Source organism: Cupressus sempervirens, chromosome 10, assembly GCF_028749045.1.
Source record: "Cupressus sempervirens isolate cs-2001-9-10 chromosome 10, ASM2874904v1, whole genome shotgun sequence".
NCBI classification, from domain to species: domain Eukaryota; kingdom Viridiplantae; phylum Streptophyta; class Pinopsida; order Cupressales; family Cupressaceae; genus Cupressus; species Cupressus sempervirens.
In genome coordinates this window covers 334332639-334354056 of record NC_143127.1, presented here as the reverse complement: position 1 = coordinate 334354056, position 21418 = coordinate 334332639, and the positions used below count along the sequence as shown (strand labels likewise).

Sequence of the window (21418 nt, the reverse complement as noted above, 5' to 3'; positions counted from 1 at the left end):
CATATGTTCAAAGGCAGGGTGATTGCTCTTTTATGAATCACTAGATGGACGAGCATTGTAATGTAAACCAGGATTTCGTTGCTCATAACACAAGAAGCAAGAAGAGAGCTATGGAACATACTGCCCCCCTTTCTCCTGAGCAGGCCTCAACTTCGAGTGTTATACCTCATACACAAAAAGCAAATGAGCAGAAAAACACTTTACAACAGCGAAGGCAAGGTCCAAGAAAGGAGGATGCAAGTGATCCCTATGTTGCTCCATCTCAGCCTCTCATGGGTACAGCTCCCAAAGTTTCTGCCAAAATTCCTAATACACCCTTGAGTGTGGTAGAGCAAATGAAAAAGACCAATGTAAGCATCTCCATGTGGGATGCAGTTGCCACCATACCAATGCAGAAAAGGATGTTGCAACAAGAATTGGAAAAGATTGAACCCAAAGATCAGTCATCTACCATGGAGAGTGACACTAGTTTAGTACAACCATCAGGTGATGTGGAGAGAAATAAAAAGGTTAGACCTCCTCCATTCTATGTTTCTCTGATTATAGGGGGCAAGTTAGTCCATAATTGCATGATAGATTCGGGGGCTAGTAGCTCAGTAATGCCTAGGTGTGTTGCTGATGCTTTAGGAATGAAATATGAGCCCATTATTAGGGATGTGTTACAACTAGATGGGAGTACTGTCAAAACCGTAGGCATCCTTAGGAATGTGGAAATGGCCCTGCATGCATGCCCTGGTTGTACTGTGATTCAAGACATATCTGTTGCTGAAGTCAAGCCCTATTTTTCCATCTGTCTTTCAAGAGACTTCAATGCCCAAATAGGTGGATTCATATCTGCTGATTGGTCTTATATGTCATTTAAGACCAGATATGGGGCCAATGCTTCAATTAGATGAGAACCTCAAGCCCTTCATCACACTGAACCCTACACTCCCAACTTCATTAATATGAATTGCCCTATTTTGGAGATGGATGAGAATGACATAGTAAATGAGCCTGCCACCTCCATAGTAGAGATTCCTGATTTCTTCTTAGATGAGTGGGCAAATACATGTCAGTTTGAGCCTATGTCGAAAACTCTTGAGATAGGCCTTAGTACATATTGCATAATAGAGAAGGAGGCTCAAGTTCCTGATCTTGTTGGAGCTAATGATGACATGAGTGAAATATGGAATATGTACTTTGATGGCTCAAGGAATAGAAATGGAGCAGGGGTCGGTGTTATGTTGATCTCTCCTACACAAATAAGATACTACTTCTCTTTTAGGCTCCAATTCAGTATTTCTCCTTTAGTATTTCTCCCCCTTTTTGACACTAATGTCAAAGGTTTTATACACTAAGTGTGTATTTATCTAGGAAGTTCTTTTTTACTTCCATTTAAATTTTGAGAGCAGCATCCAAGTTGTCTATTGCAACATCTAGGGACTTGATTTGGATTGTTGTCTCAGCTGCAAGGTGAAATAAGTTGTCTAATGTTCAAAGATTAGGATCTTTCTTTAACACTGTCTCATCATAGGCTAGTTCCTTCTATAGTATCTCCTTTTGAGGGGTAAGGGGAACTTGTATTTGTACTAGCTTGGCTCTAGTATTGGCATCTTCTGCTATGAGTACAACTACTTCTTTCTATGTGTATAGCATGATATTGAAATGTTTTTCACTCTGAGCTAGGTCTTGTGACAATTGCATGCTTGATACTTTCAAATTTCTCTCCAAACTCAAAATTCTCTGGCTTTTTTCTTGTTTGAAGAGTGTGGGATCACACAATTTAGTGTATAGTGAGAATATATTCTGAAGTACCTTCTTCACCTTTTCTATCTTTGCAACCAATTCAACCTGCGATAGTGTTATGCCACTTGATATTTTCTCATTTACCTTACCTTGAAATTTCTACGCAGACCATTCAATGAGTTTGACATTAGTCTCCTACTCTTCATTGGTCACGTGTTCAACAATTTCAGACAATTGTGCCAATACTAGTTTGGTTGCATTAGGTGCTTGCAAGCAAAATGCATCTAGAAAGATGTCTTTTATTTCATGTAGTGCTTGACTTTGTTTATACTCTTTCCTAAGTATCTCTTGGTTCTTTTTCCTTTCTAATGCCTCCTACATTTCATTTATCTATTCAATATTCATGGTTGCATAATCATACTTAGGTATGACAATTTCTTCATCTAATGCAGGGTCTCCATAGTGAAGTACCCTTGCAACCTTTGTGGAGCTCGAGCCTAGTGCTAAAATTTAGAGTGCCATTGCTTCAGCGCTATACTTCTGAAGGACTTTTGTAGGAGTTTTAGTAGTTGGTAGATTAACCAACGTTTGAATTGCTTCCTGCTCCTTTTCCTTTGGAATGTCCTTCTCCTGTTATGACCCTCCTTGATAAATCACTATTATTTGTGGTGCACCTTGTATTTGTGCAGTAGTAATAGATACTTTTGCCTGTCCTATTTGTTCCTTTGTTGGCTTCTCGACAATTATAACAACATTAACCATGGTATCAACCTTAGCTGATGTATCTTATGGTGCTTGCTCTTGAGGTTGTCCACTAGTAGTTGTATGAATGGCAAAGGATGTTTCTTGTGTAGCCACCTTGTCCCTAATTACATGAACTACTACTTTCTACAACTCATCTACATTGACCAATTCTGGATTGTCACACAAATTTACTTGTAAAGTTGATTGGTCAAGGATCTTCTTTAGATCCTTTTTAGTGAGTGGGTTGATGTTTTGAACTATGCTATCAGGAACATACTTCACTTTTAATGTTTTTGTAGGTGTATTGCTATCATGTGGAGGGCTTGGTGGTGGCAGTTGTGTGTCCTACACACTTTGATTTGTTTTCTGCTCCTTAGTAGTTGCCATTTCATTTTTTCTTTGTTGTGTCTCCTCCACTATGTTATAACCTTTTTCTTTCTCACTTTCCTCTTCTTTATCATTCTCCTCCTTTTCCTCATCATTCTTTCCCTCAAAGGGATCTATCTCTCCTGGTTTAATAGTAGTCAATCCATATATCAACTTCCACATCTTGGTGGATTTATTAACAACATCTTCAATGTCATTTTGGAGAATGTTGAAGGCTCTATACTTAGGTGCAAACTTGCTTCCATGTTTCTTGTTTGCCTTCATTATTTGGCCTTTTGACAAGTTTGGCATTACTTGTGCCAATGTAGACTCCTCTTATTTTTTTCACAGTCTTTAGGAAATAATGTCATTTATTTTCAACAATGGAATATAAATCCTTAGGCATACATTGACTCCTCAATCTTATTTTGATCCTCTCTATTCAATTTATTGAATTCAAAAATCTTCAAACCAATCAAGTTAGCATTATCCTTAATATTTTCACAAATGTTATCAATATTGGACTTGGGTGCATGATTTACCATTTTGAACTAGTTGTTGTCATCTGACTTGGTCCTTTCTCAATCATATTCTAGTTGTGCAACATATTTCCTTCTTATCTTCTTCTACACTGGACCTGGTTGCTCAATAGCCTTCTTCTTTTCTTTTGTTTTCTCTTTTTCCTTTTGGGTGGTGGCGCTTGTAGTTGCTCTTGTGGATGGAGCAGTAGACTTGACATGACTAGGTTTTGCAATCATTTTGCCCTTGGCCTGAACTGCAAGCTTTTTTTGAGCTTTTCTCTTCTTAGGTTCTTTTACTACTGGTGCTTCCTTGGCTTGTTCCTCCTCAGTGCCTTCTTCCTCTTCAACATCTTCTCCCATGCCTTGAGTCAAGGCAAGTGGCTCCTAGCCCTATTCTTCTTCTTCTTCATCTTCATCATCTTCTTTCTCAGTGGTTCCCTCTCCAAATTTCTCCTTTCCTGGTTAACTTGTATCCTTATTCATCCTAATTTATCCTTTTCCGTACTAATTTTATCTTGGAATTGATGTATGATGAAACGTTTGAATATCAGTCCCTCATACCTCTTTTGCTTAGTTTGATAAAATGTGATCACTTGACCTTTTAGGTGAAGTGATCCCTTCATTTAATGTGTTGCATCCATTTTTCTTCTTCCATGTCTTATTCATCTCTCCTTTGATGTGCTCAACATCTATCTTGCCTTTTCCCTTGTTGAACTCTAAGTTAGGTGCCCTTTTCCTTGTTGGGAAATGCTTGCTGGTATAACCAATCTTCAAACAAGTAAAGCATGTAGTTGGACTTAACCATCTATTGTAGCTTCTATTGAAATGTGTTCTTATTCAATTTTCAAGGATGTGTCCACTCTTGACAATAATGATAGCTGTGCCTTGTGTTGTAGTCCCAATTGTAGAAATTTTCATGGTTTCTTCCCTTGTTTGATGACCATGTGGACTTGGATCTGCAGTCAAAGGCTTTGTGTCCAAAATTCTAACAATTGTAGCAGTGTCCATCAAATACTGGTGCATGCATGGACCTAGTTCTCCATTCATGTGCCTGATGACCTTGTTTGTTGCACTTGTAATAATGTGTCATGTTCTTTGGCTTAGCATTCTAACTAGCATTATTTCTCCTACAAACATTAGTTGTATGTCCCTTCTTTCCACAATGATGACAAGTGGGTTTAGAGTTCTTACCTTTGTTTTTCCTTTCCTCAGCAACTTTGGATGATTCTCCTTCTTCAATTCTTGTGTAGTCCAATCCTAATGTGTCTTTACTGGATTTAGAGGATTTTAGCAATTGCTCAAAGTACTTGATGGCTTCATTTGGCTTGTTGAAACTTTCTGCAAACTCCTTCTCTCTTTTTATGTCATTCTGTAATTTCTCATTTTGGAACTTCAATGTAGTTATCTCAATGTCCTTGACATTCAACTCATGATAGCCATTCATCATTTGTCTTAGGGTGTCCAATTGCATGTTTGAGATCCTAGATAGTTCTGCTGATTTTTCTTCCAATCTGTTTGCCAAGATTCTTTTGCCTTCTTCAATCATGGCCATGTCCTCTATAGCTTTCTTCTTTTGTTTAGTCACCTCACATAGCAGTGTTGCTTGTGATTCTTGCTCCAACTTGAGATTTTTGATTTCATTAGCTTGTGCTCTATTCTTTTCCATGAGATCTACAATTGCTACATCAAATTCACAAGAGTTACCATCTGCAAATAACTTTGTGCTGTCAATCTCCTTGTAATGAGTGTCATTTTCAGCTATAGAAATCTCTTTCCTTTCTTTTAGAGAACTTCTCAACGAATCTTTGGCTTCATCCAGTTGTTGTAGTAAGAGATGTATCTCAATCTCCTGATTCTCAATGGTCTTTCCCAACTTGTAAACCTCCATCTCAAGATATTTTCTCCAAGTTGTAAGGCTTCTCCTAATGAGAACTTAGCTCTAATACCAATTATTGGGATTACAAATGGGAAATGTATACTTTTGAGAGGGTAGGTGAATCAGAAGTACTAAACTCTAACCAATAAAACTTTTAATCTTTAAAACATTGCATGAATAAACATATTGAAATGACATGTAAATTAAATACATCCACATAAACACTTGACACCAGATATGATTACCCAAAAACTCTCCAATGAGAAGGTAAAACTAGGGTGGGGATGACACCCACAATTCTTTCCTACTGCAGCAATAAAGTTCACATGTTAAGGATACATATTTTGACCATTCTCATGATCTACCTTGTGAAAGGCTTTCCCTATTAAAGGCTTACAAAGGATTTTTAGATCCTACCCTATTAAAGGAATTTAACACCGTATCAGAAGTGTGCCTGACTAAAGGACTTTAGAACACTCACTTATAATGTCACTTTGTTAAAGGATTTCACTATGATTGTTAAATCAACCTTGATACAAGCATTTAATCTTGCTAATATAGTTGTTAGAAAGTACAGTAGAATATTTGATTTGATACACATACAATTTGATATTCCAGATTTTAGATCCCAATTCGGTTCATCTCGATCCTCTTTGATCTAATATGAAATTGCTACAACCTTGATCTTTTGTTCTGTTAACTGATTCTGCAATGTTATCCTTCTTCTAAGTCATCTTGAATGTATGCTGATCAATTCACTCCTTTCACTATTATCATCACCTTCTCGCATGCATTCTCTAATGCTTTTTCATACATACTCTCTACCTGTGAATTATGGGGCTTCGTCTCCCTTTAAAAAAGACTTTGGTGGCTTAGGGTTAGGTATTAATTGACGATTGAGATTCATCCAACTTTTCCACTCAATTCCCTCCATTTTTTTAGTTGATTGCATGTTGATTGCATAGGGAATCCAAATAGATTTCATCTTGTCTTCAAAGCTTCAAGATCTATCCATATGTCGGCTCAAAAATGGTTTACATAGTTGTTTGTGCCATCACAAACAACTAGGTCATTTTTGTGAATGCTCGACACATACTATAATTTGTTTGGCTCAGCACTTGAACTTGCTTGACCTCTATTGTTCACTCAGCACTTGAAACCTGCTTGGCTCTATCTATTTGCTTGGCACTTACTGTTTACTCAGCACATGAGTGACTTAGCACTCATTGCAACTTGGCATCTATATTATACTTGGCATGAACTTAAATTTCTTAACAGTGTTAACACTCAATTGTCAAAATCAATCTGAGATTGACACAAATAAGCACACTGAACCATCCCATTTTTAAAGATGACTTCTTGAGTTTGTTTTAGCTCTATTTTGATTATTGATTTTTCTTCAAAATTATTTTTAAACATAGTTTTATTCCATATAATGATCTTCTTCTTTTAATGTCTCATCTTCATGTGAAATTATTATATCCAAGATCCCTTGGCAAAAGGTGCATCTAACCACCATTACTTGAGGTGGTGGAAGAGACTAGGTGTCAAAACCATATTTTCTCAAACTTGAAAGATAGTTTGTGATCTAAATTATTTGACCTATCCTCAATAGAGTGAAATTGAAAAATGGTTTGAGGCTACCAACAACAAAGTCTTTGAAGAAATCAGATAGTCTGAAAGAAACCAATTGTGAGATAAAAGAAAGTGGTCCAACATCACTACATTCTGCATATGGTCCTTTCTCTTGTTTGTCTAGGTAAATGAACCATTTGAAGATAGGATATTCATTGAAGTGTTTTTTTCAATAAAATTTATAATATCTGCAATTGTTTTAGCAGGGAGAGAGATGCCTCTAGTATTTTCCAATGGGGAAGTGATGGCATTGAAATCTCCAGCTAATAAAAATATTTTAGCATACATGGAAGATATTGGAAATGATAAAGAATTCCATAGATATTCTTTCTCAATTGTGGAATTTGGACCATATAAAAAACATTAATTAATTGTTGCCAATTTGGATGATTGTGGATTAAGGAGACATTGCATCTACTTGGAGATGATAAAATGCACAACCCACATGAAGCACCCTATGCTTGAGTATGTAAAGATCTCCATAGACTCCATTTCTTTAATGAATTTTCATATTCTTGATCTAAATTTTTGTTTCTTATGAATCACACATCTACCCCATTTGTATCAAGTTGTTTTTTGATATGATCCCTTTTTTGAGAGGTCATTAAGCCTCTTATATTCAACGAAATAATATTCATTTCCCTAGAGGAGTGCATCTTGCTCTCCTCATCCTTTTTCTTATAGTAAATGTATCATCAAGAGTGGTTTGGGTTATTGAATCAATTTTTTCCTTAACCTATTGCGCATTGGGCTTTCTACCCCTATTTTTTGGGCTTTTGACTAGGTCATTGTCATCCATGGGGTTTGTTTTAGAGAATATACTTGGGTATAATTAAATTTTATGTTTAGGTCCCCAACTTGGCCTTGAGTTTCTTGATCCATTCCTTTTGATTCCTCTATTTCTAATTGAACCTCAAGATTAGATGTAAGATCAATGTATCCCTTTACACTCCCCTTCCCTAATACTTTCAATCTATCATCCTCTTCTAAACCCACAATTTCATTTTCATTAATAATACTACCAAAAATAGCATAATGAAGATTAGAGGGCCTCTTTCTTAATAAGATAGGGATATCATCATTGTCTAATCCAATAAATTCAACATTTTTAGTTATCTCATTTTCCATCTCATCTATGTTACACTCATTTAAGACTATGTCTTTTAGTTTTGGCAACAACTGCAAGCTAGTATCATTATCTATATTGGTCTTATCCTATGTAATTATACATTCTGCAGGCCTACTTCCAACTCTCTAATTGTCTTGGAAAAAAGTACTAGGGATTAAAATATATGGAAGAGCATTACAAGAATCTAGTTGATGTTTGTTTCCCATCAACTTAAATCTTGTTGTCAAAAGGGCCTTCTTTTACCAATACCATATAATTGATGAAGGTAGATTTAGGGACAATAGAAGCCAAGTTGTCCTAAAAAATGTATGTCTTAGACTTGACATTGGGATTTATAAATAAATAATACTTTTTCTCTTTTACAATCATTTCCCTTGGCATATCACATAAACTATCCCACCTAATAGCAATGGGTTAAATAGGAGGGAATGCAGATTTTGCAATTGTAATTTTATTCATGTTGCTATAACGATTAGCACGAAGAGATGTAGTACCTACCAAGTTGACCATATGAATATTTCTTTTAGATAGATCATTTTGGACAAGGGGTCTATGATAACTTTGAATACATAGATGTGGATTCATTTCCTTTAGAGAGGGAATTGGCGAATCAATTTGCATAGAATTAGACAAGGTGTCCTTTTTTGAATACACGTGGCTAAAAGTTTTCTTTCATCCAATCAATTTTGAAGATTTTTGGCTTGATAAGTGAGATATGACAGATTTTCTTTGAGGATTTGAAAGAATTTTTTTCATCCTTGGAACCTAGATTTGAGATTAGTTTTATTTGGTTTAGAATACTAGCATGTGTGTCCATCATTACACAATATCTTACTGGTCAATTAGGGTCCACCATGAAATCTAGAGCCATAGAGATATCAATGTTTATTACGATAAACTTTATCTGATGATCTAGACATTTTTAAAACAACACAAAAAATACCATATTTACTATTGATATAACAAAACATTCTCAATGCCCTCCCATATCACATGCAAACACTTTCTTCAAAATTTTAGTTCAAGTTTGGATTTCCATAATTTGCAAAACAAAGAACATGCCCTTAAATTTGTACCTGAGTATGAAGATGGGAATCTCACTATGGAATTACCTGGAGATTGTTAACATGAACATCATGATTTTACTTATGCATGTCATGATTTTGGGTTCTAGGGTTCTTCGGTAGGGGTCCCATGAGGGAGGGCTACAGGTCTATATTTTAGGTACAAGAGGTCCCAAAATAAATTTTTTTTTTTAGACGGGGGGGGGGGGGGGGGGGGGGGCGGGGCTGGGTGGCAACTATAGGGATAATTAGAATATTTTCCTTCATAATAGGAGCTGCACCTTTTTAGGAAGTGGATGAAAATGGGGTGGGGTTGGAAATATATCTGCCAATTTAGGGAAAATTCTAGCCATTTGTCAAAAACTGACACTATAAAACTTAAAAATACTTTATCATAAAATAAACTTTAGAAAGTTTTTCCATAAACTTAGGAGCTGAAACTTTAAAGTGAAACAAATTACAAAATCTATAGGACCACTTAGCTTAAGAATTTCCTAAAAAATCTCAGCAATTATAGCTATATTTTTAAGGAAGTTGGCATCCATGGGACCCTAGCCTTATCCAAGGGCATTAAGAAAGTTTTATTAGGAATCCAAATAAAATTTCTCATTAGATTATTCTTTGGATTGAAGGGAACTCGAGAATTAGTACTACCCTTAATACAAAGTTCTTTCAAGATCTCTAATCCACACTACTCTTCCCCATTCAAATTAGAATTTAATTTTTTGTTTACCTTGAGGGCAATAGCAATCTCCCCTTCTTCCAAAACCTCATTAGAATGTTCATCCCCCTTATCTAATGGTTTTGGTAAAGAGAGCATATGAGATTATTACCTCATCCCAAAATTGGGAAAGAGTATGTATCCCTATTCATCACATTTACCAAAAGAATGATTATTTCTATGGTCAAAAATTCAAAAAAGGATTCTCATAGTGGACAGATTTAGAAAGATGGGTTTTGAAGGACCATCTAGGTGTTTGTTATGCAAAAAAAACTCAGAAACTTCACAACATATATTATATCCTTTTCACTTTGCATAATCATGCTAGAGATGACTTAGTAAGATGTTAAACTGTTCGTCATCACAAATGAAGAATCAAGATCAACACTTACTGATCTGGCCTACTAAAAATAGGAGCTCGGTATATGATAAATTATGGTATATGTCCCCTTCAATCCTTTTACATTAAATTTGGAAAGAAAAAGATAGGCACATTTTTTCTAATACTTAACTAAATATTCACTTCCTCCTTAATAAAGTAGAAACAAGTACATAACAAAAGTTATGAATAGTCATTTAAGAAAGGTGGCTAAAGAAGAGGGATCTTTCTTGGATTGGGATGTAGACATGAAAAAGAACTATGTAAATTTAATTAATCCACCTTTAATTTACCCCAAGAAAAATTCTCAAGCTTGAAAGGAGTGTAGATGGGTTCCACCTCCAAATGGATGGAAAAAACTAAACTTCAATGGAGCAACAAGGGGAAATCTAGAAGTGGTAGGGATAGGATGTGTCATTAGTTTAGAAACAGACTAGATACTCAAGAGAGCTAAACCAATTGGGACAACAAGAAATAATATGGCAGAATTAGAAGGGATTTTTTCAAAGATTAAAATTAGGAATTAAGAAAATTATCATATAAGGGGATTCTCAAATCATTTTCAAAGCTCTCAGGAAGAGGAGGACACTGAATTGGATCATTAATTTGAAATTAGAGACAATTTTAAATAGAATAGATAAATTTGAAGAAATATTTTTTTACATATTTGCAAAGAAGGAAATAAAATGGTAGACTACTTGGCCAACAAGGGTGCAGATGCTAAACATATCACTTATTTGGTAGCATGTCCCTAGTGTCTTCCCCAAATTTAACACACTATACAACTCGTTAGCTCCTATGTCCAGTACTTATACCCTCACTTTTATATGATTAATTAATAAGATAATGAAATGTTATAAGGATGTCCTAGTTATTAACCCCTTGATGTCTTGTACTCAATGTCATTATGTTTAAGCAAGGTATGTAGTCTCGAGGTAGTTCACATGATCTCTCTCCCAAAAAATTTGTGTCATCTACTTCAGAGCTATGATATAACTAGTCTTAATTCTAGACTCCTGTTCATCCAAGGCATCATTAGTTTAGTCTATAGATTTATTTTTCTACACTATGGAGTTGGTCATTACTTTGTTTCATGCATCTGAGGTTAGAACCATGGCTTTTTTGGGTCAAGTGAAGCTAGAATGATAAAACAGGAGTTTGAATCCTATAGATGACATGACTAAGCTGGCCATCAATAGAGTCCTTGGAGAAAGGTCCTTTGATTACAACTTTTTATGGTATTCAAATAATGATATTATAGGTTGTTTCATAGCATGTTTATTTAGGGCACATTGTGGTCATGGGGAAATTGTGTGTCTTTGCTATGACATTTTCGACGCCACCTTGTTAGTAGGGCTAGATAAGCCAGTATTGAGTATCAATGGGCATATGGAAATTTCCCTTGTGAAATCTTATATAAAAAATCCTCCTAGGAGCCTGGAGCATTTTGATGTGATTAGGCATCCAATTCTCTCAATCAGAGATGTCAATCTTTGTATCCACCTTTGGCATAAAATGGAGGCAAGCATCCACTTTCTAATGAATTGGAGTGGAATAGTTGAAGCTCATGATAAGGGATGGTTTTTTCATTACCTTCACATTTTTTACTAATTTTTTGGGCCTGGTGTAGCCTTCAAGGACCTTAACAAACTGGATTTCTCCCTTCCTAACTTGCTTAAGCCCAACAGGGAGAAGAAAACATGGGTTTTGGCTCCAAGAGCCATGGCTGCTGATTTAGAAGAAGTTGATGACCTGATCATGGTTTCCTATAAGTTTGAGGATCTCAATTAATCCTATGTACTCATTGGGCCCTCATTTTTGTATCTAGGTTTTACTATTTTGGGCTTATAAGTATTGTTGGTTTAATCCTTCTATAGATCGGCTTGGGCTAGTAAGAAAATTTGTATATGGTTATATGGTGGTATGGTGATCCTTAGCTGTATTACAAGGTTTAGTATGTTTTCTAGGATGTATTATTTTTCCCTTTCATCTTGATTCGTATTATCCTGGTATATTCAGACCCAATTACATATATATTTATATTATAGTAATGAAAGCTAGTTTTTTAACATGGGTTTGGCTCTGTCTTGGATTTGTTTAACTCTCTAATGGATGATGATCTTAGTATTTGGGAAGTTGGAGACCACCTTGTAAATGAGGACTTAGAGGGGTTTTTCTTGGGTCTCTCTTCTAGTAAATAAGGGTTTGCTTTAGTCTAGTTTTTCCATCTCCTTTCTTTGTTTGATCTTTGTCTTTATGGTTTTGACTATGTCATTTGAGGTAACCCATCTAAATGGGAGCTACTTTATTATCTCTTCTATTTTTGGTAAGCTTGGGTGTTAGTTCTCCTTTTTTTTGTGGTGTCACTAATTCAATAATTATATGATGATTTATAACATTATCTAGGTGGATTTTCTTGTAATTTTGATTTTAAAAATTGATAAAACTTATTCCTAAAGACCAGTTATATGGAACTCAGGCTTTTAGTGTTTAAATTCTGATAGAAATTAAGACGTATATTTTTCATAAACTAAAACTGTCAACCATCAAAGTTAAAAATAACATATGATTTGCTTAATAATATAACCAAGCAAATCAATCTATATAGAAATATATTGTAGCCAAGAAGGGTACCATAGTTTAGATTTCTAACAATGCTAATGTGTTTAAATAAGCTTAAAAGTGATTGCAACATGAAGGACATGAGGACCTCTAAACCTACCCATCTCTACTTATTACAAAGGGAGTCATATCCTTTGTCATTTCGCTGATTACTGGAAGGACCGAGATGATAATCAAAAAGTTATTACATGATCAATGTTTAGTTAAGATGAAAGTACACATTATAAACTTGGGTATTCCCCTTTTAAATTTGTAAAAATATATAGGACTAAAGCCCCAAGGAAGACTGTAGGTTTTCTTCTCCATTCTTTCCTACCAATGCTTTTTGAAAGGAGACAACACTTTGTATTTTTTCAATTTTATATATATATATATATATATATATATATATATATATATATATATATATATATATATATATATAATGGCCATGACCTTTTACTGATAAATAAAACTAGTATAGAAATTTATTATGATTCAAAAATGAATAAAATTAATTTACTCTTACCTCATTGGGACTTCAGATGCTAAGTAACATAGTTTTGTCATAATTATTTGTAGTGGCACAAACTACTATGCAAACAACTTTTGAGCCAACTTAAGGATTGAATTACAATATTTTGTTGATAAGGACGAGTTTTAAGTGGGAATCCCAATGTCTTCCATGCACCTAATTAGATAAAGGGAAGATTTAAGTGGTAATATGGATGCATCGTGGACATTGATTCATACTTGACCCTAAGTCACCTAGGTCTTCTTAAGGAGGACAAACGCTAAACTTCATATATGTGCGAGTAGGGGAATGAATGAATGATCAAAGAGAGTTTTGCGAGCACAAACCAAGACATTCATGGTGATAAAGGCATTACGATCTAAATTGAATTGCAGAATAAGTTAATGGAGAACAGAGGAAGGAAATAGTGAATAGTATAGAGACATCTAATCAAGAAGGATCAAGTACATAGCAAAATGGAGGTGATCTATCATCAAGCATTAGAGTGCTAACTACAGGATCATTGCTGAGATATTTTAACAAGTGAATCAGTTAAATCTCTTGACAGAGTAGTCCTAACAAGTTATATTGAAATCCTCTAACAAGGTACTTACTTAATTGTTAGCTGAAGTCCTTTAACCAGGCACACTTCTAATAGGGTGTTGAAATCCTTTAATAGTGTGAGACCTAACAGTCTTTCTAAGCCTTTAATAAGGAAAACCTTTTATAGGGTAGATCATGTTTCATGATCAAACTGTAACCTTCATTGGATACACTTTATTACTGCAATAGCGAAGATTTGTGGGTGTCATCCCCACCGTAGTTTTACCTTCTTATTGGAGGGTTTCTAGGTAATCATATCTTGTGTCATGTATGTGTGAATGCTTACTCACTTACATGCTTCAGATCTATATGCTTTACATGGTATTTTAGTTTACTTATTGAATATGTGAGATGGATGTGTGGTGAATGTTTTTATGGATTAAAGTTTATAGCACTGATTCACCCCCGCTTCACACACACCCACCCCCCCCCCCCCCCCCCCCCCCCCTGATGTTTCACTTTTCCTATTGTAATTCCAACAATTTAGCCTCTTATAAATGGGTTTGGAAGTGCTACAAAATTTAAAAAAATTTAGACACTTTTGTTCTCCTAAAATTACTTATTTGTGATTTTTAATTATTTAAATATATGTAATTAAAAAATAAAAACTGAGGCAAAAGCCTACAATGCAATGGTAACTTGCGAGCCTCTCATTTGGGAGGTCTTGGGTTTGAATCTACCTTTGCTTAACATATAATAATAATTAATTCTAATAAATAACAATAATTAATCTAGGCTTTGGCCGTTTACCAATCAAAAATAAATAAAAATTAAAAACTGATTTTTTTAAATATTAGAATGAAACAAAATGGGCACTGACCCAAAAGAAAAAGGAAATGCAAAAAATTAGCTAAAATTCACTACCAACATATTAACCAACCCCTTTCCTTAATATCAAAAACACACAAACTCAATTTTTTTAAAATTTACTACTACTAATATCTACAATATTGTCATCAATTTAGATAAGAATGGCCCAAAAATTATCATTAGGCATTAAACAAGGCTAGAAAATATCAACATGGAAAGCCCCCCAGATTAAATAAAAACTAGTAATCATAACAAAATACCAAAAAAGTAGCATAGAGGCAAGACCTACCTCTCCTTACTTTTGTTCCTTGGGTTCTCCAATAGTAGACATAGCTAATCAATCACCAAAAAAACATACAATGAACAAGTCATTTCTATGTCATTATCCTAAGTGGTTTCCTTCTTGTGCACCTACCATAAATGAAGAGTAGTCATAGCCAAATGCACGACCCTAACAAAAAAGTTAGAAAGCCTATCAAATTTGTCCTCTATGTGCTCTTTTTTCTTAATAAATCTAGTGATGGTTTCCTCCAACTTGGCCATATCTGGTCTGCCCTAGTATTCTCCTCCTTCTAATTAGAACCTCCTACAAGGACCTCCCCTTGAGTCTTGCTACTCAAATTTACCAATTCTGATAGGATATGTTTGTGTAGAGGGGAACAAGGTTTGTGTAATCTCAATGATTTTTAGCAAGAAAGGGATCAAGCTTGGAATCTATGGGTGAAGGTCTTTGTTAAATCTAAATAGACAAAAAATAAGGGCTTGGTGGTAAACATTATAGCTTAATCCTTCTTCTCTCTTCTTATAGATATTCCACATAAATCCTCTATAAAGTGCATTAACAAGTAAGGAAAAGAGATGCATTCCTTATTCCTAAAGTGATTAAGGACAAGGAAGTAGTAATGTAACACACCTTAACTTTGTCTTCCATCATTATATACCTCATGATAACATAATAAACCATGTTCCATGGTTTAGGAAGCTTTTCACGAGAAAATCCCCCACATAAATAGATAGGAGCTTCATTGGGTTATAAAAATTTCTGCACATTCATCTCATCTACAACCCTAGGCTTTTGCCTCCAGCTTTTGCCTTCCATAACCAAACTCATGGTGTCAACAATCAAATCCCCTATGAGTTCAAATGAGAGCCGTTCAATGCTAACCCAACAATTCTTCAAGGAATCCACAAACTATTGTGTCACCTTCAAATTACTGATTGTTATTAAAATGAAGCAAAAAATTATATTTTTATCAGGGTTATAATTAAATTTGTTTTCTTAAATTTTTCTCTCACTATAAATATTATTAATTAAAACTATAATTAATTAATTTAAATATTTATATTTTAAAATAAATAAAATTAAATATTAAGAAGACACATATAATTTTATTATTTCCATTATATAATTTATGCAGCAAGTACTATACCACTGACACTGGTTTTCTTTGTAGCATAATATTGTTGTTGTATTTTTCAGGTAGGATTTTTTTTACTAGTATATTTCCTTCTCCAATGAGTTTTATTAATGAGTAGAATTGAGATATTTTATATTGAAAAAAATTATAGCTACATGTATTTAATATTATTTAATAAGTGTTGGTTCATCTATCATTATTTTAAGCTAAGATTAATGCAAGATGTACTAACAAAATTCATGTATTGTGTAGTTGTCTAATAAGGATGTTATAGTTGATAATTATTACTTTTTATCTAGAAAAAATATTTCTTTCTATTATTTCAAAAAAAAAAGTTAATATATTGAATCTTAGTTGTTTATTTTTTGATAGATCTTGAATGCTAATTGATTGATCCCGATAAAATATTTACTTCCCTCTTTCATTTTGGTGAGATCCTCTACTCTTAAACCCCTTTTTATCCAATAATTCTTATTCTTATTTATATCCAAGAGTGGTTTATTTCATTAAATTTTATCTATCTCACTTTAACCTATTATTCCAGGGTTTTCTTATGCTATGTAAGACACCCAATGGTCATAATTTCATTCAAATATGATGGTAATAAAATCCATACAAAGAATCATATTAAAAAACATAGAGAAGTAATAGGCTAAGCTTGATTTACTTATCAACCCACTTATTCATACTAAATTTGATGAATAGTTCACCATGACTTAACATAGTGAATTAGTGTCCACCCTCTAAGGTACATATGCTCTTAATAATATTGGCAATCACATCATTTTCTCCACCAACAAATCCTCTTAACCTAGCAACCTATCCACCAATGCCTTTGACTATTCAATATTTTCCTTCCTAGTGATTCCTTTCTTTTATATTCATGTCTCTAAATGCATTAGCACTAACTTTCTTTCCTTTAGTATTTCATTTTCATCTCATTCTTTCACATCAAATAATTTTATCAACTTAAGACAAAAGAGGATATCATGCTTACTAGTCATGCCTTATTATATATACTCCTTCAAATTGTGTTATTCTTACATTTTAATATTGATATATCAAATATTTTCTAGCTTTGAGGTATACAAATTTATTTAAGCATTTACCCATAATGTGGACATGTATATGTTAGAGTGGTGTTTTTAATTTTACCAAAAGTATCACCTATTAATCCCTGATATAAGTATTAGATTTATATAATTCACAAGAGGAATTTAGTCCTTTGTCATGAATGTTGAGGGGAGCACTAACCATTTTTCCACAATCTCCCCTACAGTGTTACATGACAAGATTTGAACCTGCAACCAAGCTCTAATGCAACTTGTTAGAGTGGTGGTTGTTGCATCATCAAAGGATCAACGTCAATGCCCGATACAACCATTAGACTTATAGAATCCACTAGACATAGTTAATCCCTTGTCACAAATCACAAGGGGAGTATTGACCAATTTTCCAACACTATAATCTATCAAAGATCATTTAGCTTCATAAAGGTCTAATTAGTAAAAAGGGAAAAAACTTGTGTCTACATCCCATCTCTCAATTTTTTTCCAAAATCTGCACATCATAATATATTGGTGCAAATGGAACTTATTCTTTAGTTCAATTACCTCTAACAAGATCATATTGGTATAGAGGTTGAGAATAACAAGGGAAACTAATAATGAAAATAGTTTATCTATTATGGTTATAAGAGATATATGAGAAAAACTGTTAAAGATATTATTGATGGCCAATCTAGCCTTTTCATGTAGTTGGTATCAAATCTTTATACCTTAAAATAGACAGTTAGTTCCCTTATTGATAATTCAAAGAAAGAATAACGCAATGTGAGAAATTCTCTTTCTACATAGAATGTTGGTAAAATGCTCCCTCTAATTCAAAATTTTGGTAAATATGCCAAGATTATTAGGGAGGCAAAGGTATCAAAGTATTTGGAATGTTAATTTGATAAGGTGCACACAAAAATATTCTTCATAATGGAGGCAAATCGAATGGTGGTGCAATAACAACATAAATGGGCTTAGATAGTTGTTTATACAAGCAGAAGCTCTTGAATTCAGAAAAGAAAGATATAACTATGAACTTTGATATGGATACAATTCTTATTCCTAGTCCTTCTAGCAAGAATTATAGCAAGCATAATAGCAATAACTCTTATGAAAATAAAGTTTGTAAGGTTTTAAACAATTAATTCTAATATTTACTTTTATTTAGCATTTATTTAGTTATTGTTAAGTATCTTTCCATTATTTTTTTGGTAGTATAGTTTATGTATTTAGGGCTTTAGGTCCCTTTAAAAACTATATTCTTTTAATGAAAAAGTGTATTCTTGAGGCCCAATTTGTATTTAAAACTAGGTAGCATCATTTAGGTAGCTATTATGTCCATACTTACACACTAATCTCAACATAATTTTTTTCATGTAGACTTTATATCCTTTTTATGTACAATTACCTTTCATGCATAGTTATGAGCACACATATACCTTGAAATATATTCTCATTTTATGATTGACACGAACCTAACAGTAAAGTCAAGATGTAAAGGTAAAATTCATAAGCCCAATATTTTGCATCCATTTTGAAGGTGTTTTTCTATAGAATTGTATAAGAATAATTAGTTTGCATTTGTGGAATGTTGGGATCATTCTCTAGTCCCTTACTAGATACTATTTGAGTTTAAATGTGATGTAATAGTTGACCTAACTTTCTTTTTACTATACATGTTTCCAATCAAATTTGAGGATAGGTTGTACACTTTCCTTTAGTATGCCAGCAAAAAGTGACATAATAAGATATTTTACTTTCATTTTTTTTCTTAACCCAAACATTTTCAACAAAATGTTGGAGAAGCTGGGGAAATTTCTTCAACCTTCTTTATATTATGAGAATTTCCTACTCTACAATTTTTCTTATAATATTTTCAACAACGCTTCTACTATCAATCTATACATTCTAAATATTTCTTAACTCTTTTATTTTTTCTATAATTCAAATGCTTCCAAAAAAAATTTAAAAGAATATGTCTAGTTTTCTCTAACTTTCTTTATATTATAAAAATGTTAATCCAAGAAGATCTATTATTTTAAAAATATTGACACTTTAAGTTCACATTTCATCTTTAAAATAAAATAAAATTTAAGAAAATTGTTCAATCATCAAAAAGGAAAAAATAAATTTGAAATGAAGAATGAAATCCAAAAAGAAGTGCTCTTCTGAAAATATATTATTAAGTATTTTGTTTTTATAAAAATATTATATTTAGATAAAATAAAATCTAATATCTTCACTCTAAAAAAAATTACTAGTTTGACCCAAGCAATATAAATTGACCAATATTTCCAAAAAAAAACAAAAAACGTAAATCTACAATCAAGTAAACAGGAAAACTAGTAATAAAATACAAATAAAATAGTAATTGAAAGAACTTATCCACTGGAGAGTAAATTACTAAACACGAACTCTTGAAAAAAAAATGAAAACAGCTTTAGACACTCAAACAATTTCAATTTGTTTTTAACGAAAATACTTCGAGACAATTTTCAAAATGTAAACCCTCCGAAACCTACACTTAGAAAACGCATACATTGTAAAAGCTGCCTTGTCGTCAATTCGTTCTTTCTACGATCTTCCTAAAAGTAGATCTTGTTAAACCTCTAGATATTTTCCTCAATAAGCAAAAGCAGGCACGAAGAAAGAAGAATACCTGGTATTGGAGTGTTCGAAGAGCTTCCCTGTTGCAGAAAAAACGAGGAGACCGATCTCCGCGTCGCATAGAACAGAAAGCTCCTTCGCCTTCTTTATCAGACCCTTCCTCCGCTTCGAGAAACTCACATGTCTCGCCGCGGCTTTGTCTATTTTCTTCAGTGCTACTCGTTTTTTTCCCATTTTATACCTCCAAAGAGCTTTTCTTTGGAACCTGCACAACTATTTGCAAAGACCTTGTGAAATTACGCAAATATTTGTTAAGAGCTTTTCGATTACACAAAAAATTGGAAAGAGCTTTTCAAATTTTGCAAATATTAGTTAAGAGGTTTTCAAATACACAAAAATTTGCAAAGAGCTTTTCAAATTTTGCAAATATTTGCGAAGAGCTTTTCAAATACACAAAAATCTGCAAAGAGCTTTTCATATCACGCAAATAATTGCAAAGAGCTTTCCAAATACACAAAAATTTGCAAAGAGCTTTTCATATTACGTAAATATTTGCAAAGAGCTTTCTAAAATACTTAAATATGTGCAGAACAAGCAGAACTTTTAGAAACCCTATTTAAAATAAAGAAAATGTTCATACCGGCAACTGCGCTATGCTCTGACTATGGCCTGAAACCTCCAAACTGTAGCGTTACGCATTCCATCAAAGATAGATACGAAAAGTGGATGCTATTTTAGGTATGCTTTATCTCTTTCGCAGGGTAGTATACGAAACGTATTGTTCCGGATCTGTCTCAAGTCTCCAAAATTTCGCATAGGCAATGATGTACGGCAAAATCATGTCAAATTGAGCTGTAAGGAATGCACTCCAAGTTGTCCGGATCGAATCGTCGCCATCCATGTTTGGAATTGTATCGCTAGTTTCCATTAACGGGGAAGAAGTCGATATGCACGGGGGGGGTTACCCTAAAAATTATACTTATTGATCGGTAGCCGCCGGAGCAGCGGTAATTAGACAACAAAAAAGATTGATTTTATCATTATTTTGGGGAAGAATTGCGAGCGGCTCTAGGGAGAGTTTTTAAAAAATAAATCATTGTTTGGGGAAGAATTGCGAGCGGCTCTAAGGAGAGTTTTAAAAAGAAAAACCAAGTATAAAATTAAATATCCCACTTAGTATGCTTTATGATTTAAAATATGAAGTATAAAATAAAATATCACTTTACTATTCCTTTTGATTTTCTTGGCTGCATAGCCATTGCCCTGTGCACTGAATCCGCCAATTAGGTTTTAGAGCCACTTAAGAAATACCACATAATGAATATATCTTTGTTGTGGTCCCATCGGTTCATTGTATGTGTTCAACGTCATAGGGAAGAGGAACTTTTCAAAATGATGATAGTGTGGTTATGATTTGGTGTTGTTCACTTTTTTCCTCTTTTTCTTTTCACTTTTTCTATTTGCATCGAGTAGAAATGTGGGGTAAGCGCTTTGGAGCTAATCTGAACACTAATCTAAACTAAAAAGTCTAATCTGAACAAAATTTATAATCAATTTAAGACATTGTATAAAATTAATTATGGGAAAGTTCAATTTTTCATAAGAATAAATATTTAAGATAAATAAGTTCAATATTTTAATGTTTCTATA

The 21418-nt window shown here is 33.6% G+C and overlaps 1 protein-coding gene across 1 annotated transcript in view; it reads right to left on the bottom strand.

Moving 5' to 3' along the window:
• LOC149533967 (MADS-box transcription factor 23-like) overlaps nt 1-20573 on the bottom strand; it is a 282758-nt gene extending 262185 nt beyond the window's left edge. Inside the window, exons 1-2 of the mRNA XM_089805942.1 lie at nt 20409-20573; nt 19821-20041 (exon numbers count right to left, since the gene is read on the bottom strand). Of these exons, the coding sequence (XP_089662068.1) occupies nt 19821-20002 (182 nt within the window). The 5' untranslated portion in view covers nt 20003-20041; nt 20409-20573. The remainder of the gene's footprint in view (nt 1-19820; nt 20042-20408) is intronic.
• Nucleotides 20574-21418: the final 845 nt, after the last annotated feature.